General features: G+C 43.8%; 1 protein-coding gene across 7 annotated transcripts in view; it reads right to left on the bottom strand.

Moving 5' to 3' along the window:
• The window catches only part of tns3.2 (tensin 3, tandem duplicate 2), a 57,112-nt gene that overhangs the window by 19,002 nt on the left and 11,120 nt on the right, over positions 1 to 26,990 (bottom strand). For 2 of the 7 annotated variants that reach the window (XM_077017007.1, XM_077017012.1), the window contains exons 14-27: positions 24,343 to 24,443; positions 24,040 to 24,169; positions 23,461 to 23,541; positions 14,278 to 14,434; positions 13,809 to 14,155; positions 13,623 to 13,709; positions 13,393 to 13,524; positions 12,239 to 12,334; positions 11,466 to 11,543; positions 11,216 to 11,293; positions 10,925 to 11,093; positions 10,554 to 10,622; positions 9,567 to 9,596; positions 9,157 to 9,271 (exon numbers count right to left, since the gene is read on the bottom strand). In XM_077017007.1, coding sequence (XP_076873122.1) covers positions 9,157 to 9,271; positions 9,567 to 9,596; positions 10,554 to 10,622; positions 10,925 to 11,093; positions 11,216 to 11,293; positions 11,466 to 11,543; positions 12,239 to 12,334; positions 13,393 to 13,524; positions 13,623 to 13,709; positions 13,809 to 14,155; positions 14,278 to 14,434; positions 23,461 to 23,541; positions 24,040 to 24,169; positions 24,343 to 24,443 — 1,670 coding nt within the window. Of the gene's footprint in view, positions 1 to 2,289; positions 3,030 to 3,073; positions 4,449 to 7,601; positions 9,272 to 9,566; positions 9,597 to 10,553; positions 10,623 to 10,924; positions 11,094 to 11,215; positions 11,294 to 11,465; positions 11,544 to 12,238; positions 12,335 to 13,392; positions 13,525 to 13,622; positions 13,710 to 13,808; positions 14,156 to 14,277; positions 14,435 to 23,460; positions 23,542 to 24,039; positions 24,170 to 24,342; positions 24,444 to 26,990 lie in introns of those variants that run through there. The other 5 variants (XM_077017009.1, XM_077017010.1, XM_077017008.1 and 2 more) reach the window with 5 other exon arrangements.

Below are 26,990 nucleotides of genomic sequence, written 5' to 3'. Positions count from 1 at the left end.
AACAGCAACGAGGCAATATTTCAACCAACTGTAGTACGCCATTCTCTCTATATTATTACTCAGAACTGACAGTTAAATCGCTGTTTGGTCACACCAATGCTTCAGCCATAACTGAGTCTTAAAATCCAACCATAAAGTATTTAAGTGCTAATTAAATTCAACATTTGAAAAGAATCAGTCCTTTCAAATTTGAACAGGAGCAATTTGATTCATTCTTGAAAAAACAGCCTCTAATAGTGACAGCTAAATCACTACTTAGTCACACCAATGCTTCAATCTTAACTGAACATTAAAATTGAACCATAAAGTATTCAAGTGCTAATTCAATGTAACATATAAGAATCAGACCTTTAACAGGAGCTGTGTTCTTGAAGAATCAGACCTTTACCAGAAGCTGTGTTATTGGAGAACCAGACCTTTAACAGGAGCAGTGTTATTGGAGAACCAGACCTTTAACAGAAGCTGTGTTCTTGAAGAATCAGACCTTTAACAGAAGCTGTGTTCTTGAAGAATCCGACCTTTAACAGGAGCTGTGTTCTTGAAGAATCAGACCCTAAATCTGATTTGAGGGTTCAACACATCATCATTCTGTCCACACCATACACTTAATATTATAAGTTTATATCCTTATAATATTTGTGAAAGAATGGGTTGCTCTCCACAGTCAACTGTCAGCTGTATTATAAGAAAATGGAGGTGTTTGGGAACAACAGCAACTCAGCCACGAAGTGGTAGGCCACGTAAACTGACAGAGTTGGGTCAGCGGATGCTGAAGTGCATAGTGTGAAGAGGTCACCAACTTTCTGCAGAGTCAATCACTACAGACATCTAAACTTCATGTGGCCTTCAGATTAGTGCAAGAACAGTGCGCAGAGCGTTTCATGGAATGGATTTCTATAGTCAAGCAGCTGCATCCAAGCCATACATCAACAAGTGCAATGCAAAGCGTCGGATGCAGTGGTGTAAAGCACACCACCACTGAACTCTAGAGCAGTGGAGACATGTTCTCTGGAGTGACAAATTGCACTTCTCCATCTGGCAATCTGATGAATGAGTCTGGGTTTGGCGGTTGCCAGGAGAATGGTACTTGTCTGATTGCAAGTGTAAAGTTTGGTGGAGGTGGGATTATAGTGTGGGGTTGTTTATCAGGAGCTCTGAATGCCTCAGCATATCAAGATATTTTGGACAATTGCATGCTCCCAAATTTGTGGGAACAGTTTGGCGCTGGCCCCTTCCTCTTCGAACATGACTATGCACCAGTGCACAAAGCAAGGTCCATAAAGACATGGATGGCAGAGTCTGGTGTGGTGAACTTGACTGGACTGCACAGAGTCTTGACCTCAACCCAACAGAACACCTTTGGATGAATTAGAGCGGAGACTGAGAGCCAAGCCTTCTTGTCTAACAGCAGTATGTGACTTCACAAATGCGCTTCTGGAAGAATGGTCAAAATCCCCATAAACCACATATGTCAAAGTCAAGGCCCGCGGGCCGGATCTGGCCCGCGGGCCTTGACTTTGACATATGTGGTTTATGGGGATTGATTATCTATGGCTCCCTGGATGATATTTAATTACTATTAGAACCGGCCCGCAGGCCACAGCCACCCGCTGGTGTTTTGCACGCACAAACACTACATTCCCCACCATGCAACGGTAGCCCGCGAAGTCACTGCAGCGCGCACAAGCGGCGAGGATCAGCGCGGCGAAAATAACGTAATCGCAGTGGCTCAGCTCGTGCGCGAGCGTCTCGCGCGCTGTCGATTCGCGAGGTCGTGCATCTCTCGAATTTTGTACTTTGCGCGCGCCGCGCCTCAGCGCAATGAACAGTCATGTTTGCAGGGTTCATACACCTTTATAAGGTGGAATTAAAGCACTTGTACGTCACTTTCAAGGTCCATTTCAATATTTTCCAGCACGTTAAACTTAATTAAGTTAAATATTTATACATATATTCGAAATGATTCGAAATAATTCGCTTTTTATTCACATTATTTAATGGTTGTTTATTTTCAAAACGCCCAATATTAACGTCTTCACGTTCTCTCATGTTTCGTCCTGGAATTACAAGATACAAGAGAACTGTTCAGTCAGATAGTTATTTGTTGTGAAACGAAGTAGTTACAATTTCAAGCATTTTCAAGTACTTTAGCTTAAATTCCAGCACTTTTCAAACCTTTATTACTTTATTCATGTTTGCTTGTTGAAAAATATTTTCATTTGAAATTACTGACAGATCCATAAGATCCATAAAATATTGCTTTATTCATTTAAGCATTAAATAATATACACTGTGTTAGGTCTTGGTTCAATAGGCTATGTGAAATCATTTTAATATGTTTTAATAAACATTGAACCAGTCCGGCCCTCGGCTTGTAGCAAATTTGTTTTTTTGGCCCTCTGTGTATTTGACTTTGACATCCCTGCCATAAACACACTCCTAAACCTTGTGGACAGCCATCACAGAAGAGTTGAAGCTGTTCTAGCTGCAAAGGGTGGACCAACTTCATATCGAACCCTATGGGTCAGGAATGGGAATGTCACATAAGCTCATATGTGAGTCAAGAAAGGTGAGCGAATACTTTTGGCAATATAGTATATATGTCACTGGGTCAGATTTAGCTGAGCTCATATTCACCTGACAAAGTCAGTATTACCTAGATCACGCACAAATGTTCGGTTCATATGAGACCTTGGTTTGCTGACAGGACCAAAGTGAGACGTGGCTTACAATATGAGGGATTAGGTACTCATTGAACTTACTGAAGCTTTTGTCAATCAAAGCTTTCAAGAAGGTAGTGAATGGCCAGAACAGGGAGGTTCTGACATCCCCCGAGTTGACATCACTTCCTGCACAAATGCTGCTTCCTTCAAAATGTACCACCGTAAGCCCACATATCAGGACATCTAACAGGCTGTGTTGCCATCTCTTCACTACCAGGAGCTAGGACGTGGGCAGGATCTCCTCACCTTGCTCCACCACACAGATGACGCTGTGGCCCAATGCCACGCTGCCAGCACTTTAGAGACCTGTGTACACAATGACATTTTTACCCAATGAGCCAAACACTTCTTTCTGTCTGGATGCAATAATTTAGCGCTTTTAAAGCAATCACATTCCTGCCAAGGACTGTTATGTAGCTGTTACTTGGGCAATATGAACCACTACATTTTGGTGACCTATGTGGTTTTGAGTTTATAGAATTTTGCTCTTGAATAAGTGAAATGTGAAGTCTGTTATTAAAAATAAAAAAAAAACAGATTGTGATCCTTTGCAACTTTGCAACCATTTAAAGAGGAGTTCTCACTCTCTATGAAGGAGGGCATACCTGTCTGCTCCTACCTGCAGAGCACAGTGATAACAAAAGACATCATCTTCATAATCCCCACACACAAATCCTCATTGTGGGAACTGATCAACACATCCTTGGACCCTCTGGACAAAAGCTGATTGGTTCTACATCAGTCCATAGTTGTTTGCCATGTGCTTCAATGCACTTTTTATATGAATTAACATACAGTACAGGTTTGGACACACCTCATTCAATGCGTTTTCTTTATTTTCATGACTATTTACATTGTAGATTCACCGAATGCATCAAAACTATGAATGAACACATGTGGAGTTATGTGAAAGGTGAAGGTGAAATAACTGAAAACATGTTTTATATTCTAGTTTCTTCAAAATAGCCACCAAAATAGCATTCTCTCAATCAACTTCCACTAATGAACCCTGATAAGGCATACACCTCTTGAAGCTCACTGAGAGAATACCAAGAGTGTGCAAAGCAGTAATCAGAGCAAAGGGTGGCTATTTTTTTCACCTTTTTTTTTTGTTAAGATTAAAAACCTTAATTACCTTTAAAAGAAATTATATGCAAAATGACTACGGAGCACTAACCGAAAGACAATATACGATGACATGTGAAAAGACAAGCCAGACTGACACCACACACATCTGTTTAAGCTCTAACAGCAACCTGAGAATTAACTGACGCCACATAACTGGGGATTTTATGTTAATCTACATATTTATGGGAATGCATCTGCCCTCTAGTGAGACCTGGAGGGAACTGCACACCCATACTGAGGTGTAGCTGAAATAAGGGGTACCCATAGACTTTACTTGCTGACATTAGAAACAAGCCACCCCACCATGTTATTGGTTTATTTGGATAAAACTCACTTTGCATATTAGGGAGCAGTGATGTGGCAAACGTAACTAAATGTGGGGACAAACATTAGGGGAGCCCAGGGTGGAAGTGGAACTGAACATAGATCACGTAGTCGCCGCCCACCTACAGCACATGCAAATGCTTCTGAATATGCATATCTATCTATATAGGATGCCAAAGGAATTCTTTATTCCTCAGTTCACGGAGGGGGTGCTTCCATTACGATTACACACTGGCAGCCAATTGCAGTGGCGAGGACTCCTTTAGTAGATCTCTAAGAAGAGACACATAGAGGGAATGAATGAAAAACAGATATAGACAGACATAGACAGGCATAGACAGTCTCACAGAAGTTTTCTCTGCCAGTGACTCTCCATTACTTGCACACGCACACACACAGACGCACTCTCACTCTCTATCGCTCTTTATACCCGCACTTTCTCTCTCTCTCTATTCCAAACACATATATACACACACATACCCTTGCTTTCTCTTATACACACACACACAAAGTGACTCCCTCATTAAGGGTATTGTTGAAATGCTGATGTAATGAAAGTTAATCTGCTGGTCTCCTTGGCTAAGAGGCCTTTGTAAGTGTGATTACCCTGTCCACCCCTTACACATTTTCATTAAGTCTTTGACTGAATGTGTGTATGTGTGTGTGTGTGTGTGTATGTGTGTGTGTGCAGATCACAAGAGGCAAGCCATTCTCAGCATGTGCCCCTGAGCACGTAGGCTAGTCTGTCAGTGAAGGCAAGAGAGTGTCTAAGTGTCTGTGGATGGGTGTGTCTGTGTGTGTGTCCTAGCATCCAGTCCCAGGGTGAGGAATCCATCAAAACTGCTGAGTTCATTGTCACGTGTTAGTGACACAGGAGTGTGTGATGAACGTGCATGAAAATATAATAAGTATATATAAGTAATGCATGAAAGTATAAGTATGAAATATATCACTGAAATATATAACTTACTCCACTGGTCATCAGAAGAGAACTGTAACTGCATATTTAACACCTTCACCCCTTGACAAGTAAACTATGAACTATTCACCAGGAGCGAAGGTATCATCACTTAACATGATGATGTGTTCGTGAAATACAAGATGCGTTTGCCTCAGAGAGGTTGTAGTGTCGTGACCTTTGGCAGGTAGCAAACACTAAACAGGAGTCTACATTCCATCCATTTTCTAACTGTGAAAAGCAATTTTGGCTGACGTTGAACTCCGTGTTGTACCGAGTCCCAGACTAACCACTCTCCACTCTTATCAAAATATCAATATATTCATGTTGTCCTGCAGCCACAGAGATGCAGCAATGTGACTCTGTTAGCAATTATCACCATGTATGAATGCCATATGCCCGAAGTCATCGTTCAATCATAAACTATTCCATTAAGCCTCACAAATGCAGCCAGAGTGAGGAGCCAGGACCAAGAAATGAAAGTGTCAAACTGCTTTACCATAATCCTATTTCACAGAGGACATACAGAACACCGTACAGCCATCACCAACCTTAGTTTTACTGATAAATGCCCATAATGGTCAGTAATGACTAAGCCAAAATGGATAGAAAGTGATACGTCAGCATAGTTTCAACTGTCCTTTCAGGGTTCCTACCATGTTTTTCACCGCTAAATATTTGGGGTGATATGTGGTGGAGTATTGAGATTAAGGGAATGTTTTTTTTTTCTTCGTTTGGTGTGTTAAATTTCTTTTCTTTCTCTCTCTGTTCTCCTTTTGACAGCAGGCTTTGTGTGAAGACTGTGGGAAAGTTTCCTTTCCTGATGAGATCATCCCTCCAAACCCCTCTTTCACTTTCTCTGTCTATTTCACGCACACACACATGCACACACACACACACACACACACACACACACACACAAACCACTGGGATATGCCATCACCTAACAAAGAAGTGTGTGTGTGGGAGGACAGGGAGATGATTAACAGTTAATCAAGTGTCCGACAAGATCCTATTATTTGCACGTGTATATTCATAAGCTGGAGCACATTCAGCTGCGTTTGAACTTGTAGGATGGATAGAACACTAGCCATTGCATTTTTCCCTTCATAAGCCTCCTTTTACAAACCCATTTAAAACTGCACATTCAGACAACATGACAAAGCACCCACAGCCAGCACACACAACCCCCAAACCTCATGTAGGCCACACACCACTTGACTCGCTCACACATTCACCAACCCCCAACCTCGTGCTGCTGCGAGAACTCGACCTGCTCCCCCAGCACAAATGTACACATACATCTACCAACCCCCAGACTCCATATTTACACCAGTCCCCAAACGCCACATTGCTCCTCACCCACCATCGCCCACACAATACCATTACACACACATCCATCCGTCTACCTCCCAAAACACACATGATCACTGCGTGTGTGCGATTACATCGATATCAGGGGATATGCACCTCTTCCTCTACTAATCTCAGAATGAATCGATCTGGCATGGATATAGTCCAGCAGTGTCTGCACACACACACCCAGCGCAGTACACACACCCAAAGCTAGGCGCGCACACACATGCACACAGTAAACCGAGTAAATGTAATTTGTGATTCCTGAGCTGATACTTCACCGTGACCATGAGTCACTAGAAGTGGAATGCCAGTCAGGCAGCCCTCCAAACACACACACACACACACACACACTCCAAACACAATCACTTACATTCATACACCTGAAATACCTTGATACCCGAGAGGTACACTTCATACACACACAACATCATGCATTAACCTTCCGATCATGACTACTTCTCTCTTAATTAGACACGCTGTGACTTGCACAGAGGTGACAGAACAAAGAACAAACAGAGAGAGTTTATGTGTGTGTGTGCAGAGAGGAAACCTACTGGCACACACCCACAATCTCAAGATCCCCTCACACTCAATCAGACAGACAGACACATACACACACACAGTCATTTTGGCTTGGGATCAGGGTGTATTAATAGAGAGATCACCAGAAGAAAGACCTCTGCTCAAATGTCCAATTGCAAGATCTGATTTCATTTAGAGATTTTAAATTAGAAAACTAGTCCCCTCTCCTTCACATAATCTCTCTTTCTCTCTCTTTCTCTCTCTCTCTCTCTCTCTCTGTGGGTTCTGTGTTAACTATTGCCATCTGCTGGTTTTGACCAAAAAACATAAAACAATTTTGTTTTCATTATATTATATATATATTTAATAGATTTTCTGAACTTTTAGTAGTAATTTACATAATATATCAAATGCCATGTACAGAGGGAGCCCATAACTATCTCAATAGAAAGAGAGGAAAGATGTTATCATCACATACATTTGTTAGAAAGTCTTGTATGTGTTATGTAAAAAAAAACTTTACATGTATAAAACACACACACACACACACACACACACACACACACAAATTCTGGCTCCAATCTCCATTAAATTTTCTCTAAAGTTTATTTACAGAATAAATATGTGGTAAGCACTGTTTCAGACATGTAACAACTTGCTTATTATATTACATATAGAGCAAACACTGCGCTCTGAGCCAACAGGTTATGGATGTTCATCTTTCTATAGTTTATTCAAACACTGACATTGTTCAGAGATAAACAAGGTTGGATTCACCACCTTATTGATCATCAGTCACTTAACTTCTCCCTGGCATGTTTCTTTCACTTCTGCTATTAGGTTTTAAAAAGAACACTGCTGAATATAAAATATAAAATAAGCATATGCAAAATATAAGCTGCTGTTTCTACAAGTGAACAAAAAACAAATGCTACAAGGTATTGCTCGTGGCCACAGGATTTGTAAAAACAAAAGGCCGGTGATGCCCTGCGCTTAATGTGAGCGTTGAGTCTGCATCCCAGCATGCCGAGCTCCTGCTGCTCCTCGGGAGGTCGTGCTGCGGAGACCCGGCCCAACGGGCACTGCGTTCAGAGCCACGGAGAAACACGGCTCGGATGTGACATCAACTTCAATTTGCTCTGAACAACAAGGTTCCTTTGTGTTTTTTCTTTCTCTCTTTCTCTCTCTCTCTCTCTCTCACACACACACACTCCATCACTCTCAGACTCTCTCTCCCACTCTCTCAACGCCCTTTTTTAATAGCTAACCTTCTTTAAACTGAGCATAGTAAGATTATTCTCTTTAAAAGGTAGCTCTACCTTTCTGAAAAGACACTGCAGTTTCATTAACCCTTTTTGGGCAGTCCAGTCACTGTGCCCTAAGCATAAGGTAAAATTACACACATGCCATGCTAACCACGCTCCTCTGCCTTTAGCAGAAAGAAGCACACTGTTTTAATAAGACATCTCCAACGTCGGCTACAACAGAAGCCCAGCTGTAGTTAACAGAAAGCAGCAGTGCAGTTTTATTGAGCTGTAGAGGCACTGAGGAGCTGTTCAGCACAGAGAGAAACTGTACGCTGTTTTATTTAAGGGCGTTCAAACTCAAGGCTCACTGGAGATTTGGGGCTAAAGGCTCCTCACACAACAACTGTAGCTCCGGTATGAAGACCATAATGTCTGCAGAGTCTTTTTATGCAATGGACAGAGTCAATATATTTATTTTAAGCGTAGACACTGGGAGGCCCCTGTGTTGACTGGGGCTCCCTCTGTTGGTCCAATCATGTAATGACACACAGCTGCTGGCAGTGAGCTGATGACCACAGCACACAGCATCATCCTGTCCCTACGCTCACTTACCTCTGCAGAACGTGGTACACTGAAGGAGAGCAGGCCAAGACTGTCGGTCTTTGTAGCCTCTAACAGTCTTCACACGCCTCAGTAGTTTGGGTTTCATTTATGTGCATATAAAATCTCGATTTAGACCAGTGACAACAGCCATAACTCAAGAAATTTACACAGTGAAAAACTGGTGGGCTTCCAGGAATAGCTGGAGCCATGCGAGTGTGGGACTGGAGACGGGGGAGGGGCACACAGGGGGCGGGCCCTGGCACTACTTGGTCTTCTGAAAGCCTATCATCACCTTGGAGACGAAGTTGACGATGGCACTGGCAGGCTGCTCAGGGTCGTGCTCTGCAAACAGGTGACACACGTTCTCTGTGCCACTCCCACTCTTCCTCGCTACAAAGCCAAAGATCCTGCACACACACACACACACACACACACACACACACACACACACACACACACACACACACACACAGACACACAGACACACAGACACGCACACGCGCACACACACACACACACACACACACACACACACACACACACACACACACACACACACAGACACACACGCACGCACAATGTAATATGGAAAAGTTAACAGGAGACAAAACATACTATGGACAAAGTAAGTGAGCAATAGAATGAATGAGGAGGAAGAGAGTGAGAGGATGAAGAACAGAAGACAAGCAGGTAAACACTTACTTTGCAGCCAAACACCCGTCTCTTGTCCATCTGTCAATAAAGCATTAGAGAGGTGAGGCAAAATGTACCAGCGCACCTCTGATTTATGCACCAGTATGTGAGGAATTATGTGTCATATGTATGTACCAGTATGTGAGTAAATATGTGTCCTATGTATGTACCAGTATGTGAGTAATTATGTGTTATATGTATGTACCAGTATGTGAGTAATTATGTGTCCTATGTATGTACCAGTATGTGAGTAATTATGTGTCCTATGTATGTACCAGTATGTGAGTAATTATGTGTCATATGTATGTCCCAGTATGTGAGTAATTATGTGTCATATGAGTAATTATGTGTCATATGTATGTCCCAGTATGTGAGTAATTATGTGTCATATGTATGTACCAGTATGTGAGTAATTATGTGTCATATGTATGTACCAGTATGTGAGTAATTATGTGTCCTATGTATGTACCAATACGTGAGTAATTATGTGTCATATGTATGTACCAGTATGTGAGTAATTATGTGTCCTATGTATGTACCAGTATGTGAGTAATTATGTGTCCTATGTATGTACCAGTATGTGAGTAATTATGTGTCCTATGTATGTACCAGTATGTGAGTAATTATGTGTCCTATGTATGTACCAGTATGTGAGTAATTATGTGTCCTATGTATGTCCCAGTATGTGAGTAATTATGTGTCCTATGTATGTCCCAGTATGTGAGTAATTATGTGTCATATGTATGTCCCAGTATGTGAGTAATTATGTGTCATATGTATGTACCAGTATGTGAATAATTATGTGTCATATGTATGTACCAGTATGTGAGTAATTATGTGTCATATGTATGTACCAGTATGTGAGTAATTATGTGTCATATGTATGTACCAGTATGTGAGTAATTATGTGTCATATGTATGTACCAGTATGTGAGTAATTATGTGTCATATGTATGTACCAGTATGTGAGTAATTACGCATGTGTGCACCAATTACTTTCTGGCTTGAGGGTCCAGGGCACAAAATATGACCATGTTGACAGCATAATGTCTCCTGAAGAACAACCTGGAAACACATAAGGACCAATCAGGGCAAGATGGAACCAAATAAGGGCCAATCAGGGCTAGCTGGACCCACGTAAGGGCCAATCAGGGCAAGCTGGAAACACAAGTGCTTTAGTGCCAATTCAGAACGAAGAGACATGTCATAAATCTTATGTGTAAATTATGTGTAAATCTTAGAGTGTGTGGGTCTGATAGAGTAGGAACATACACTGCAGGCACGTGCAAAATAATTCCCTAGTTGTGAGTCAAACAATGTGTGTGTGGGTGTGTGTGTGTGTGTGTGTGTGTTTTCTCATGACTTACTTCCTCTGGTTGTCTGTAAGCGTGATGCCCTGTGCAGACACCTTGAAGTGGACGATGGTGGATGTTGCTGGCGGGTCTTGAGCAAGTATCATAGTGGTGGCCTTCTGGACTGCCTGAACTCCTGTCAGAGATTCCAGTTCCACACTGCCCAAGAACCACACATTACACGCTGAAATAAACACACACACGCACAAACATCAGATACCCACGCTCTACCATGCGTGTCTACAGTGTGGGAACAGCGGAAGAGGTGGTTGGTCTGTACTGGTCTCCATGGTAAACACTACAGACCTGCTCCCTGCTTCAGTAGCTCAGTCGCTGAGTTTGTAGAAGTCTGTCCCTGACACTCACTCAACTCCTCCAATGGGTCTGTCACAGACACCCAGACAGAGACAGAGAGTCCACTTATAATGATGATGATGATGATGATGAGTGCACACATGATGCATGGCGTATCACGTGACTATAATTTTAACATATACTAATAAAGCATAGCATCAAGGAAAATGTTAAAATTTCCAGCACATTTCACATACGCTACCTCTGCCTGGGATGATGAGTTTACAAGGCAAGGCCAGGGGTGTGATGGAATGTTGGCACACCAGAGCTGTCAGACTTCCTGTGTACAAAAAAAACTAAAATGAAACATTACTTGGCTTAAAGATTAACAGTGAGAAAAACTGAACAGAATTCCTTTGGTAATGAATCATAATGAAGACACATTCCTGGACTATATGGATATAATATGACCACTAGAGGGAGACAAAGGTGTAAAAATAATTTTGTGAATTTGGACTCACAAATACATATATCTATGCAGAGTAAGTAGTAAGTAGCTGAGCACTTTTATTAAGCATTTAAACTGTAAAATCATTTGTAAAAACATTTTATGCAAGCACAAATGAATAAAGCATAAATACATTTGAATAAATCTGCATAAAATATTGAAACATTGTCTGATGCTTTTGTTAGATGATGACTAAACAATTACAAAACAGCACAAACAAGAGGAGATACATTCACTCATTCAAGTCAAGTCAAATTTATTCATATAGCACTTTTCACAACACATGTTGTCACAAAGCAGCTTTACAATCTTATGGGTCCAGATCCCAGATCTCTTCATTCACAGAAGAGATCGAACTGACCTAAATAAGAGTTTAAAGCCCATAGTTACACATGAGTAGTGTATAAACACACACACACACACACACACACACACACACACACACACACACACACACACACACACACACACACACACACACACACACACACACACACACACACACACACACACACACACACACATACCAAAGTATGGCTCGTTGGGACAGCCCTTCAGTCTCACTCCTTTCTGTGTGCATTCGATCAGGAAGTGTCGCACAAGCTCACTCGTCAGATCTCCTGCTACACAAAGAAAGCTCTCATCAACCTCGCCAGGTCAGGGTGGGTGTAGTCAGGTCAGGGTGGGTACAGTCAGGTCAGGGTGGGTACAGTCAGGTCAGAGTGGGTACAGTCAGGTCAGGGTGGGTACAGTCAGGTCAGGGTGGGTACAGTCAGGTCAGAGTGGGTGTAGTCAGGTCAGAGTGGGTGTAGTCAGATCAGAGTGGGTGTAGTCAGGTCAGGGTGGGTACAATCAGGTCAGGGTGGGTACAATCAGGTCAGGGTGGGTACAGTCAGGTCAGGGTGGGTGTAGTCAGGTCAGGGTGGGTGTAGTCAGGTCAGGGTGGGTACAGTCAGGTCAGGGTGGGTACAGTCGGATCAGAGTGGGTATTGTCAGGTCAGGGTGGGTGCAGTCAGGTCAGGGTGGGTGTAGCCTCAAAAATACTAAAATGTGTAGAAGCAGACAGGAGACATGTAGTGTTGGGCTAGAGTGGGGCTGCTTTATTGACCATGTAGTGTTGGGCTAGAGTGGGGCTGCTTTATTGACCATGTAGTGTTGGGCTAGAGTGGGGCTGCTTTATTGACCATGTAGTGTTGGGCTAGAGTGGGGCTGCTTTATTGACCATATAGTGTTGGGCTAGAGTGTGGCTGCTTTAATGACCATGCAGATGGTAGTTATGTTGTAATGCACACAGAAGAAACTCTCTCACAATGACTCATACACTAAGGATCTCTGCACTTGTAGATGTGGATGAAAATGAGGACATGAGGATGTTTGTGTGTGTGTGTGTGTGTGTGTGTGTGTGTGTCCCTTCCTTCCTCTCATTGAGAGAGTGTTTAAAGAGTTCCTCTGATGTAAGCACACACTGCATCTGCACTTCAGTGACCTATCCTGGCACTCATATTGGTGGCAGCACATAGCAGACTGCCCTCCTCAGCTCAGATGTTTACTCAGTGTGGCAAACCAAAACACCAGGGCCAGAATGTTGGGGGTTTAAGTGCACATTAAGATGGGTTTAGAAAAGAATAGTAATTAAAGAAAAACAAAGTCACACCATGAAAACGGAAGGCTTTCCCCTGACCTTTCTTGCTTTGCTGTATAACCGAGGGTGGGGGCGTGGCCACCTTCATGGCCAATCCGTACGCTCCTCTGAACGAGTGGCTGTCTCGGACGATGAAGGAACCGGGCTCCTTATCCTTCAGCACCCCAATAGCTACGGCATGTCACATGGGACAAAAAATAATGAACATCTGGAGAAAAGGACAGTGTCAAAGGAGACGCAATGCTTTCAGGACCTGACGATGTTCTCACCCTGTTCTCTAGAGATGTCTGGCTTGTACCAGAACTTTGATGTGTCTTGGACAAACTTCACGTTGTCAGGCTTACTGGACAGTGGATCTGCTCAACATATGAACATTAATGGTAGTATACAGCACACAGTGTGTATATTTCTGTGTATGTGTGTATATTGTTTATATTTTAAAGGTCAGTGCCTACCTGGGCTTGGTGTTGATCCTGTGGGTGACCCACTGCTCCTGCCCACTCCACTTGCACCGAGCGGGGAGTTAAGAGACTGCTCTCCCCAGTCCATGCTTCTCTTCTTCTGGGGTAGCAGCGGTGGTTGGGCTCCATCCAAGCCCAGACACTCTAGACCCTCCATAGCCTCCAACAGACTGAGCTCCAAGCTCCCAACGCCCAGGGAGGGGGAGAGTCCACGAGGGTGGCCCAGGGGGGAGCTGTGGGTGTTGGGAGAGGACAGGGAGGGTGGAGGTGATGGCTGGGGTGTGTAGTGGCTCAGGGGCGTGGTGGAGCCACTCTCCACCCAGCACTGAGGCGCTTTAGAGCTAGATGGGGAGACGACACAGAGCATTTCAGAACACAGCATGTACAGTACACCGGCCGCACTGCAGAAGACGTTTACAGATCCAGGCGAATCGATGCTCAGGGATGTTTGATTGACAGTTACCCGTCAGTGGCCGGGAGAGGGCTGGGGGTGTGGATGGAGTGCATGGACTCAAACAACCTCTGACAGGAGGCGGGACTTGAAATCACTTCTGAGCGGAAGAGATCTCCATCTGATGACACTGGTGCGTGTGTCATACTATCAGCAAATCCCCGGGAATCTGCCAGAGAAGAATGCTGTTAAAACACTGTCTTTGTGTCTTCTCAGAAATAAATTTCATTCACAAAAACACCTTTATTTTCCTGTCTCCTTAAAGCTTAGTTCAAGGGAACTGGCAAGAGACACCATGCCAAACTTGGGATGGTATATTCTAGTGCCCGACTAGAAAACAACCCCCCTCCTCACACAAACACACACGCACACACACACACGCACACACACACACACACACACACACACACACACACACACACACACACACACACACACACACACACACACACACACACACACACACACACACACACACACACACACACACACACACACACACACTCCACCTCGTCATTCCCACACATACAGCCAAACCCTCACATACACACAAATCCACACACTCATATATACACACACCCCCCCACACACAGATTCCTGAGAATAAGAGGAGGGCCCCGAGAGGCGCGACACATTTATTTCCTCACTTATCACCTCCATTGCTCTGAATAACATAGCAAGCTACACTAACAGCATTAGAGATGACCTCACCTAAAATGCCTCAGTTCTCAAATCCTTCTGTTTGCTTATATTAAAATGAAAACGCATAAATCTTGACATTAAAGACATAATCAAAACCTTATAGCATCAAGATTTGAGAGGAGAATCCACCCATGAAGTGAGAAACAAACACAGCAGAAAGGCGGTGGTTAACTGCAACCTTTATCCACATGGGTTGCTTCATAGTCTAGGGATCCACCCTAGAATGTCAAACCTCAGAGCTTCTTCCCAAATCATGGAAGACCACATGATGGCATGAAGATGGTAATCTTGGATAAACACTGCATCTTCAGATGTCTTTTTATAACCAGCAACACCAATGCAAAGGACAAGGTCCACATCAGCAGAAGGGTGAAGAGATATGTAGGATACCCTGGAGCTAATGTGTCTGCTATATTAGAGGAGAGAGGGCGAAAGGGCCACCTCTCTTTAGGGCCATCTCTCCTTAGGGCCACCTCTCCAGAGGGCCACCTCTCCAGAGGGCCACCTCTCCAGAGGGCCACCTCTCCTTAGGGCCACCTCTCCTTAGGGCCACCTCTCCTTAGGGTCACCTCTCCTTAGGGCCACCTCTCCTTAGGGCCATCTCTCCTTAGGGCCACCTCTCCTTAGGGTCACCTCTCCTTAGGGCCACCTCTCCAGAGGGTCACCTCTCCAGAGGGCCACCTCTCCTTAGGGCCACCTCTCCTTAGGGCCACCTCTCCAGAGGGCCACCTCTCCTTATGGCCACCTCTCCAGAGGGCCACCTCTCCTTAGGGCCACCTCTCCTTAGGGCCATCTCTCCAGAGGGCCACCTCTCCTTAGGGCCACCTCTCCAGAGGGCCACCTCTCCAGAGGGTCACCTCTCCAGAGGGTCACCTCTCCAGAGGGCCACCTCTCCTTAGGGCCACCTCTCCAAGACTCTGTAGTCATTGTGTTTTAGCAGCCTTTGGCCAGCAGGTGGATATTGTAGTACCGCACATATTTATAAATTTGTACATGTGGAGTAAAAATGGAGATGCAGATTTGTGGCTCAGAGAGATTCACAGATGACCAAAAGTATAGAAGTATGGAAGCATGGAAATATAGAAGTGTGGAAGTATGGAAGTATAGAAGTGTAGAAGTATGGGGAGTGCCAGAGTTCAGTCAAGACAGCTGTATGGCCCAAATCAACACCCCGGGTCCTGCTCTGCATGTGTAAACGAGCGTTGATTAGACATACTTCAGCGGGCTGGGGCGGCTGGCCAAATAAGGCTTCACCAAGACTCTGACCACCACCCCGTCTGACACGCATCCTGGTGGGAGCCATTTATAGGGACATTAAGGGCAGGAAAAGGATGAGGGGCATTCAAACCAGCTGCCAGGGCAGTGGCATGAGGCAGGAAGCTGCCAGGGGTGAGGAGGTGGAGGAGCTGGTGGAGGCCAGCATGCAGCCTCAGAGTGGAGCACAGGACGAGGGTGTAGACAGGGGGTTGGACACGTTCCTCCGCTCAGGAGTCGGTTGAGAGAGGGCGCACAATGAACCTTCAGTGCTTTAGGAAATAGAGTTACTCTCTACCCACTCTTCATCCATAACCCAGAGAGAGAGAGAGAGAGAGAGAGAGAGAGAGATAGCGCGACATTTGAGAGAGCTTGACACTTGACTTTTGTTAGCAAGTGTGACCATGCCACATATTTAAGTGTGTAATACTGGATCAGTTACACAATGCTCCTAGCATTTTATGAGGTTGAGAAAGTAGATAGAAGAATAAAGCTTAATGTGAGTGTGAATGTCTCACTACTTTATTCTGACACGTCTCTGGTTTAAGTCTTCTGCATGCCACAGAGACAAAGGACGACTTCAGTTTTACAGGCTTAATAAACTCACCATTCATAGAAGGAATGCACACCAGAACTCACACGTGCACACTCACGTGCACACTCACTCACACTCACACACAGCCAAGCTGAACACTATCCAGCTGTTGTGATCATAAGATCAAAGCTCAGAGGAGAATGAGTGGGGGAAGGAGAGATTGAGAGGAAGAAGAAAGAAGCCATTGAAGACAAGGGAATCATATTTCCATGCTAAACGTTTGGTGTAATGCTATGACACACTACTCAAATATTTCTGAAATACCTCTGTGTGTGTTATTTTCAGCTCCATGAACCATTATTTTTTCAGTGTTCATTTTACCCATAATTGAGGGAACAGTTGCTACGACGACTACAAGCTAATAAAGGCACTTGATTTTCACCACTAATGGTGCAACAATTTTCTTAATTTTATTATATAATCTGGCAAGAACTATCATCATCTACAATTACCACTAATTCATGTGAACGTGAAGGATTTGCCCTCGTGTCTCAACTCGTGCCCTATTTCAGTCCACTGGCACTTACTGGGCAGGAGAAATTTCCAGTATTCTTCAAAACCATCTTCATTTACTGATGTTAAACCTGCTAGATATGGGGTTCAGTGACAGGGGCAGATATGGGGTTCAGAGACACAGGGCAGATATGGGGTTCAGAGACACAGGGCAGATATGGGGTTCAGAGACACAGGGCAGATATGGGGTTCAGAGACACAGGGCAGATATGGGGTTCAGAGACACAGGGCAGATATGGGGTTCAGAGACACAGGGCAGATATGGGGTTCAGAGACACAGGGCAGATATGGGGTTCAGTGACACAGGGCAGATATGGGGTTCAGTGACACAGGGCAGATATGGGGTTCAGTGACAGGGGCAGATATGGGGTTCAGAGACACAGGGCAGATATGGGGTTCAGAGACACAGGGCAGATATGGGGTTCAGAGACACAGGGCAGATATGGGGTTCAGAGACACAAGGCAGATATGGGGTTCAGAGACACAGGGCAGATATGGGGTTCAGAGACACAGGGCAGATATGGGGTTCAGTGACACAGGGCAGATATGGGGTTCAGTGACAGGGGCAGATATGGGGTTCAGAGACACAGGGCAGATATGGGGTTCAGAGACACAGGGCAGATATGGGGTTCAGAGACACAAGGCAGATATGGGGTTCAGTGACACAGGGCAGATATGGGGTTCAGTGACAGGGGCAGATATGGGGTTCAGAGACACAGGGCAGATATGGGGTTCAGAGACACAGGGCAGATATGGGGTTCAGAGACACAAGGCAGATATGGGGTTCAGTGACACAGGGCAGATATGGGGTTCAGTGACAGGGGCAGATATGGGGTTCAGAGACACAGGGCAGATATGGGGTTCAGAGACACAGGGCAGATATGGGGTTCAGCGACACGGGGCAGATATGGGATTCAGAGACACAGGGCAGATATGGGGTTCAGAGACACAGGGCAGATATGGGGTTCAGCGACACGGGGCAGATATGGGATTCAGAGACACAGGGCAGATATGGGGTTCAGAGACACGGGGCAGATATGGGGTTCAGAGACACGGGGCAGATATGGGGTTCAGAGACACGGGGCAGATATGGGGTTCAGAGACACAGGGCAGATATGGGGTTCCTGTGCACGAGGCACTTGGGAAGCTACCCTGGAGGACTGGATAAAGTAAAGGGATCTTCCTCAGGACACCTAGGTCCTCTCTACATCTCTGGGACGTGGGGGCCGTCTCATCCAGCTCTCCTCCCGTCAGCATCACCTCTTGCAACAGGGAAGTCCCTGTCACCATAGAAACGAGTGTTCCAGCCCCCCCCCACATAGCATTTAGCTATGTTGCTATGGTTTTAAACAAGCACCCCCCATTTAAGACTGATTACCTACCAGAGCACAGGACTTAAGAGGTTGCCAGTTGGATGTTCTGAAAGTCCAATAAATTAGGGTGGAGGTTCAGAACACAAACGCACGTTAAATGGCATGGACTGGAAAGCAGAAACAAACAGGCTGGGTTCTGACAGCACCGTCTGGTGAGTGACAGGATTCAGATGCGAAACATTATTTAAGAAAAGGCTCGTGTGCGCGCTCTCTCTTTCCCTCTCTCTCTCTCTCTCTCTCATGGAGGTATGCTCTTTATCCGTCTCTCTCCCTCTCTTTCTATTTTTCCGTAGTTTTCTCTCTCTCTTTTGCGCTGGTGTTTTCTCTCTCTCTCTCTCTCTCTCTCTCTCACTGTGTCTTACTCTTTGTTGTGGTTCCAAGGTTTTAATTGTCCTCCTGTATCTCACACACACTAACCACTGTATTTTGTGAAGAGCATCGGTATTCTTCACATTACTAAAGATAATGAACTGTGGATATAACTGCATATGAGTAATGAAGCTGGTGTATAATCCTCAGGTTTTGTTCATGTATGAGACGAGCTGTACAGACTCCAGCTGCTTTAGTGCAGTCTGCAGTTACACAGGAGCTCCTGTTTTCACCCACACACACAAAGATACACACACACAAACATGTATACACACACCCGCATAAACATGTACACACACACACACACACACACACACACACATGAATAAACATGTACACACACACATACAAACATGTACACACACACACACACACATGTACAAACATGTACACATACACACACAAAATTGCATAAACATGTACACACACACACACACAAGTACCAGCCTCACTCTCACTGTGAAACATTTCTCCAGTTACACTTTCTACACCCCAGAAGTTACACAACACACACACACACACACACACACACACACACACACACACACACACACACACACACACACACACACACACACACACACACACACACACACACACACACACACACACACACACACACAGTTATGCTGGGAGTGGCACTAGACCCTTTCATGTCCTCTCATGGCAGCCAAGAGAGTCGTACTGACCAGAGGACAAAGTGCCCAGCTCCTCTCTCAGAGACAGCTCTGCAGTGTCCCACTGAGTTATGGGCCAAACCAAGTGTACGTGGCCGGGGGGGGAGAGACTTAATTAACAAGGGAGAGGGACAGAAAGAGAGTGTTTTCTACAGAAGGCAGTGGTCAGTGTGTGTGTGTGTGTATGTGTGTGTGTGTCACTTGAGGAATGTTCCTTTGAACCACTGACAACACAACTAAAGACACAGGAAGGAATTTTTAGTTCTGCATACTTGGCGTTTTGGATGCAATCTAAAATTATGCAGTTTCTTAAAGTATTATGATCAAAGGAGGTTAAAAGGAGGTTAGAAGGAGCGCAAGATCATGAGACAGGAGATAAAACAAGAGAAATAAAACAGTTCTAAACAACCAGCAGTGTGACATTCCAAAGGGCATTTGTGAATACACACATTTGCCTGAAACCGAGAGTTTACAATGTCTATTATCTGTGCATGAGAGAGAACTGCTGTAAGCAAAGCAAGAGAAGAGAAAAGAAGAATAGGTCATCTTACTGCCTTACTGTGATCTGAGAAGACAATGCAAGCCTGCCAGAGATGGCTACAGCAAATGGCTAATGCATTAGCACACACACCCACACACACACACACACACACACACACACAAACTAGCACAAACTCACTATAAAAGTGATAGAAGCTACACAGAGAAATACTGCTGCACACATACCTAGAGAAGCAGTCATGATAAGGACTTCCTCTCTGAAGACTCATGCAAAGGAAACAAAACAAACAAACCAACAACCAAGCAAACCCCCGGAGCTGAGCGCTGTAGCTACGGCAGTGCCCCTCAGCTGCTGTGTCCAGCTGTCTCTCCTTAGACAAGTCCCGCTTTTCCCTCTTCCAGTCTCCTCTTTCCTTCTCCCGCTATCGCCGGACAGCTTTCCCTCACAAGACACTCAGCTTCTCTGAAGTTCTCCCTCCCTCTCCTCTGAGGTCTGCTTCCTGGCATAGGCACCAACAGTACGTCGCACAGCTAGTCTCTGTTCTCCTCACCACCACCACCACCACCACCCCTGCTGCTCTGATTGAATGAAGTCATTGAGTTGGCCCACATCGGGTAGACTGCAGATGGAAAAGTACTTCACCCTTTATTCCTACAGTAATGTGCCATTGACTGACGGACTCCAGCTTTGAAGGGGTAGTGAGAGTGAGAGAGAGAGAGAGAGAGAGAGAGAGAGGCAAGGGGGAGGGGGGGGTCTGTGGGGGAGGGGCAGTCCTGCCCCCACCTGGTGTGAGGCTAAAGGTTCCAAAGAGGCCCTTCAGTCTAATTAACATATGACTTCATGACCACTCTCCTGCTTTCACTGGTCATTGAGCTGCATGACAGGAGACTCACCATCGGCTGATTCCAGCAAAAAAGGTCAAAGGTGGAGACGCCCTGTTCCCATCCATATGCTCTTTTTAGTTATAGGCATGTGCACCAAAAACATCTGTTCTTTAGATGAGCACAAACACACACAGGCATGCACGCACACACACACGCACGCAGACACACACACGGGCGTGCGCACACACACGTACACACATGCACACACGCACACACACATGGACACGCACACATGCACACACACAATTTATTTCTATAAAGTAAAACAAATTAAGGGAACATTTAAGTTAAACAGTTATTAAAGGAAAATCAATAATCTTGTTGACCTAATAAAATGTGTTTTCATTTTTTACTTGATTTTAAAACCAAGCAAAATTCAGAAATACAAACAGGTCTTTGCCTTTATACATGAAATGTCTGTGAACATTCAGCAGGAAAATGCATCAACCTTCTAAATATGCCATTTTTAAAAAGGCCTTTCATTACTGCCAAAGATTGTTCTTAAAATGGACTATTAGTAACAATTGCTCTATATTGAAACATATTCAGCATTAACTTTAGTATTAATACTTTAATCTGGAAGATATAAGTAAATGTGAGAATTCATTATAAAAGCTATGCAGCATTTTAGTAAATAGCATCAGTAAACAATCTTCTGGGTTCTACCTTAATTTATACGTACATTAATTAATAAACATTACTTTGAATAATGAAGATTTCTATCAACTATTATGTTATAACTATTGTGAAAAGTGAGAGGTTTCCATAAACAGTTAAAATGCTGTTATGGTTATGGTTATTAACCTTACATAATGCATACTTAAATTGTTACTCAAACAAGTAAACACTGCAAAGGTTTCGTGGCACTGAAAGTACTAACAAATAAGTGTTAGTAAGGCATTAAAAAATATATAGAAAGAGAGGGCTAGTCAACTTTTTCCACTCAAACTTAAAATAATGACAAGCTGAATGCACAGCGCACAGAACATGCCCCCTAATGGCACATAAGTGTTATTACAATCATAAACAACTTCAAAACTTTTGAAGTTTTCAAAAGAAAAAACTCAAACAGATGTTTCCTTCAGGTCTGTTAGTAACTGACCATGGTACTTTCACCATTAAAAAATAAAATAAAATAAAATAAAATAAAAAATTTCTTACAATGAAGTCAATTTTCTGACAATTTCTCGATAAAACGTCATCGTCAGTGAAACCCCTTATCCTCTTCTCTAGCATCTCTGTAAATATTTGGATTCTTCTGTCGGTCACTCCATGGCTGAAAGAGCTGCTAGTTTTCTTCTGTTTATTTTAAAACAAAAATATGGAGTGTTATGTAACTACCTAGAGAATATAAAAATAAACACTGGCTGGATGTGCACCCTGAGATCTCTGGTGTTTATCCTGCTTGTTTAATTCACATTTTTTAACTGCCCCATTTCTGACTTCAAGGTACATTTATAGTAAGCAAAGAAACTCATAACTCATTTTTATAAAGCATATAATGAGTATATTACTAAAACTAAAATGCAGTCTTGCACAGCACCATGGCTTTCTGTAACATGTTCTCATTCAGAGTGAAACATTTGGTCTGAATAACTCTGTATGGCACAATCCACAGTTGTTTGGCTCCATAAACTAAATTATTATTCAAGCAGGAATTTTATTATTTTGCGTATTGTAACTTTTAAGACAGGCCAAAAGCTACAACACATCATATTTCAAGTCACAAAGTCACAGGAATTTGCACGTCCAAAACTTCTGAATGGCCAAGGCACAGGAAATCTGTTTCCTGTCCAGAGAGCCACTTCCTCTAGTGCAAGGCGCTATTTTTAGAAGCTCAAAGTTGGACACAGTTGCTATGGTGTATTAGTTAAGGGGACTTTCAGCTGTTGTATGTAGTTGAATGCTTTTCTGAAAGGTCATTTGCTTGTTATCTCTACCCGCATATGCACATACATGCAGGCACATACATACATGCACACCCACACACATGCACACTCACAAAGACTCGTAAACGCTCATGGAATGGGCTTCGTGCCCACGCCCCTGACACCAGAGGTCAGCGTAGACCCAGGGACGACTTACAAAGGAAATCGCACCATCTGGACAAGTCACAAACATACCACACTGAATCGGTTCGCCCAGGAAAATACTTGCTCAATAAGTTAAAATTGCAGTTTTAAATTGCCCAAGGTAATTCTGACATACAGACGGCACACTTTAAAGATCTGAATGCGGAATGGAGTTCATAAAATGGCAATTCCTGGGACCATAGATTCAGGTGTTATCTTTGCTTTCCATGTGAGAGGGAACAGGTTTAGTTTACCTTGCTCTGTTCTCAACTGGGAGGGCTCGGTACCAGGCACAGGACTGTGGCTCCCAAAGGAAAAGTCATACATGCTCTTCACTGGAAAAATATCACACAGAATCCAAAGGGGATTTCAGATTAGGTATTCATTAATTAATTTACATACCCGTCTATGACTCTGAAATTAAAGCCTCTCACTCTGTTGCTCTAAACTTACACAGGGACCCACAGTAGCGAGAGACCCTTTCTAAAATGTGACCAATATGCGGGTGAAGTATAGATGACCTGGGTTTGGTGTTGTATGCATACAGAGCTGATTCGAAAACCAAAAAAGCTAGCAGTGTGATATATTATAATACTATAAATATCATTATTTTATATCATTATTTAATTTAGATTATATAGTCACGCTTTGATAGACTAAATAAGAAATGTCAAAAAAGCTATTAAATTGCTTTATTATTTATTTTTCTATTTTATATTGAGGCAATTTGAAGTTAAAGCTCATATTCCATGTGGTTTCCTCACAGCTGCTAAAGGCTGCACTAAGTCATTAGAAATGATCACACCACGGGTCACAAAGCCAGCGTGACTTACCATAAGGTGTAGGAGGTGACACTGGAAACGCAGGTGTCAGTGGGGGCTGGAGATCCAACCATGACGGTGTGTTAGTCTCAGGAGTGAACTGCCCACTGTCTACTGTGTCACTTCTGTACACACTTGTATACTGATCCGCACACACAAACACACACACACGGAGAAACACAAAAGTGCCATGACTCGGTTTGGAATAAATGATATGGCTTGTGAATTCTATTCCAATTTTAAAATCACACAAGAGGTTACTGTGCACGCACAAAGGAGTGTATGTGCATGCATAAGGTGTGTATGTGCACTCACCTTGGGTGGAGTGTAAGTGGCACGCATAGGTACCAGATCATCAGCAGGACCCCTGAACACAGAATGGTTTGTGACATCACTGATCTGCCTTTGCCTCCAGCCTGAGAGAGAGAAGGAGAGAAGGAGGGGGGGGGGGGGGGGGAGGAAAGCAGAGGAGAAAAGAGAGGGAAGAAGAAAGGAAAGGAGGGTGGTATGGGGGAGCATTATAAATTTAGCAGAAAAACATGCTATTTGAAGTCATGAAAAAATGATCTATTATTGGATTAAATGTACCATGACTGTTTTTGACCTGGAGTAATTCTGATCTGTTTTGATAGTAGAACTGTTTTTATTGGTTTACTTTCCCAGTCAAAGGCCTGGAGTATGCATTCACACTTGCACGGTCTGCTGAGCCGAGTCAGGTGTCTGGGAGCATGGAAACCACTCAAACTGAACATGCATCAGTTCCTGTGTCATCTAGTTCTAAGAAACATTCACTGATGGAATGTTCTACTTGAAAATGCGCAGAACAGTTGTAAAATACATTCGATATCCTATGTCAGCATTATCATAATAAAATACATTCGATATCCTATGTCAGCATTATCATTTCAGTAGGCTGAACCAATATCAAACTGAAAACCATTGTGGTGACATTTGAATCTGATAACCACTATCATTTCAGTAGGCTGTATCAATATCCAACTGGGATCTGATAAACAGTTCAGTAGCAGTAACTGGGAGGTGATGGTGCTAAAATGATATTCAGATCAAATCCAAAACTGCATGTAAACATGGCTTGTACTGTATTACAAAATCTTATGCCCTGCAATGCCTCACTGACAGACACAACACAAACAGAGAGGGAAGGAAACGTATGCCTGTAGAGAATCTTTCATTTCAAATGCATTCCTGAGATCTTACACAATACAACAAGCACATGCACACACAGGCACACGCACATGCACACACAGGCACACGCACATGCACACACAGGCACACGCACATGCACACACAGGCACACGCACATGCACACACACACAAGATGAACTCCAAGGGACACGTCACCATAATAATACCTAACTAATTCCTGACTACAGCAAGGTCATGGCGTCTCTTGATTAGGAACCCTGTATGTTCAGGTAGTGAGTGTGAGCTTTTGTTTGTGTGTGTGTGTGTGTGTGTGTGTGTGGTGTGTATTCCAGTTGTTCTTTACAAAGAACCCCTTCGCTATAATAAGAAAAATCACAAAGATTATTTGCATGTCCGACTACACAACAGGTTCAAGGTGGAATGAGAGAGCGTGTCTGTGTTCCAGTGAGTCATTCCTTGAATGTTCCATTTAAGTTAACCTGTCACTTAGTAAACTGTGGTCTGTTTGTGCTCACCACTGCTTCTGCAACATCATGGCTACGACAGGACAGATGGGGATTATGTTAGCAGAGACACCTGCTCGCAGAGGGGAGCACAAACACACTCCTGAACGTCCAGGTTTTACGTACAGTACAGAGTGTGATGCACAGAGGGTCATTTCTGAAGAGCAGACTGTATCCCCTGACCCCTGACCCTTGAAATGACATTCATGTGCTAAAAGGCGTGGCAACATCCCCGCATGGGCGCTGCTGTGTAAACATGTGTAGGCTAACGAATGCTAGATTGTGCTCTGGGTAAGTAGTCACAGGATATGGTGCTTGCTTTTCTGAGATTAGAACATTTGCAGCCGTGGTACAGAATTTGATTAAGGTTCAACCTACTGAAAGGATCATACTGATGTTCGATATAGTCTGTGATGTACCTGATCTGTACATTTCCATGAGTTTATGGAATGAACTAGTGGGGCATACAGTATATTTCTTCCAGTTAAAATAGTTGAATTAAAGCATGTGAGGTTTAACCAGTCCTCTGGCGAAGAGAATGCCAGACACTCACCAAGGACTTTAGTGGCAGAAGCTAGCAGCCTGCAGACACACCTCGTGGGGGAATCTAGATGCCTGTGTTCTTCAGTAGCAACTGTTCCACTAGTACAGGCTCGGTGGTCAGTTTCTGTGACTGGCTGTGTCACTGGCTGTGACTGATAATGTCAATACCAACACCATAACCATGCCACTCTTAATACTGTTTTGACCAATATACAAAACATGGATTTGTATGGATGCATGAATGCACGCACATTCACACACACACACACACACACACACACACACACACACACACACACACACACACACACACACACACACACACACACACACACACACACACACACACACACACACACACACACACACTAGAGGTCTGCTGTATGCAGGCATGTGTGCAGAGCCAGTGTACTTCTATTCGATTACATTACTATTATTATTATTCTACTATTATAAAAATGACCATCTCGGTCACCTTGGTAGTTATTTTGTAAGCTATTGTTTCTTATTTGTCATCTAATTTTAATCCAGGTAAATAAAATGTGTTTATTGTCATCAGTCCAGCCATCACTAATTCCGACCCTGACGTAGCATAAGTATGAATGCACTGTGAGTCTACACAGCCCTGTGGTGGTGAACTGTGGTCCAGTGGCCCAGAATGGCTGCTTTCACACCTTTTCCGTTATTTGGCGGGTGCAATGATCTCACTCTAAAGTACCTCAGAGGCGGGCGCTGCCCGTTCATGCACAT

This window comes from Brachyhypopomus gauderio, chromosome 9 (genome assembly GCF_052324685.1).
Source record: "Brachyhypopomus gauderio isolate BG-103 chromosome 9, BGAUD_0.2, whole genome shotgun sequence".
NCBI classification, from domain to species: Eukaryota; Metazoa; Chordata; class Actinopteri; order Gymnotiformes; family Hypopomidae; genus Brachyhypopomus; species Brachyhypopomus gauderio.
The sequence above is the reverse complement of the archived record's forward strand: the minus strand, read 5'-3'. Positions and strand labels throughout refer to the sequence as shown.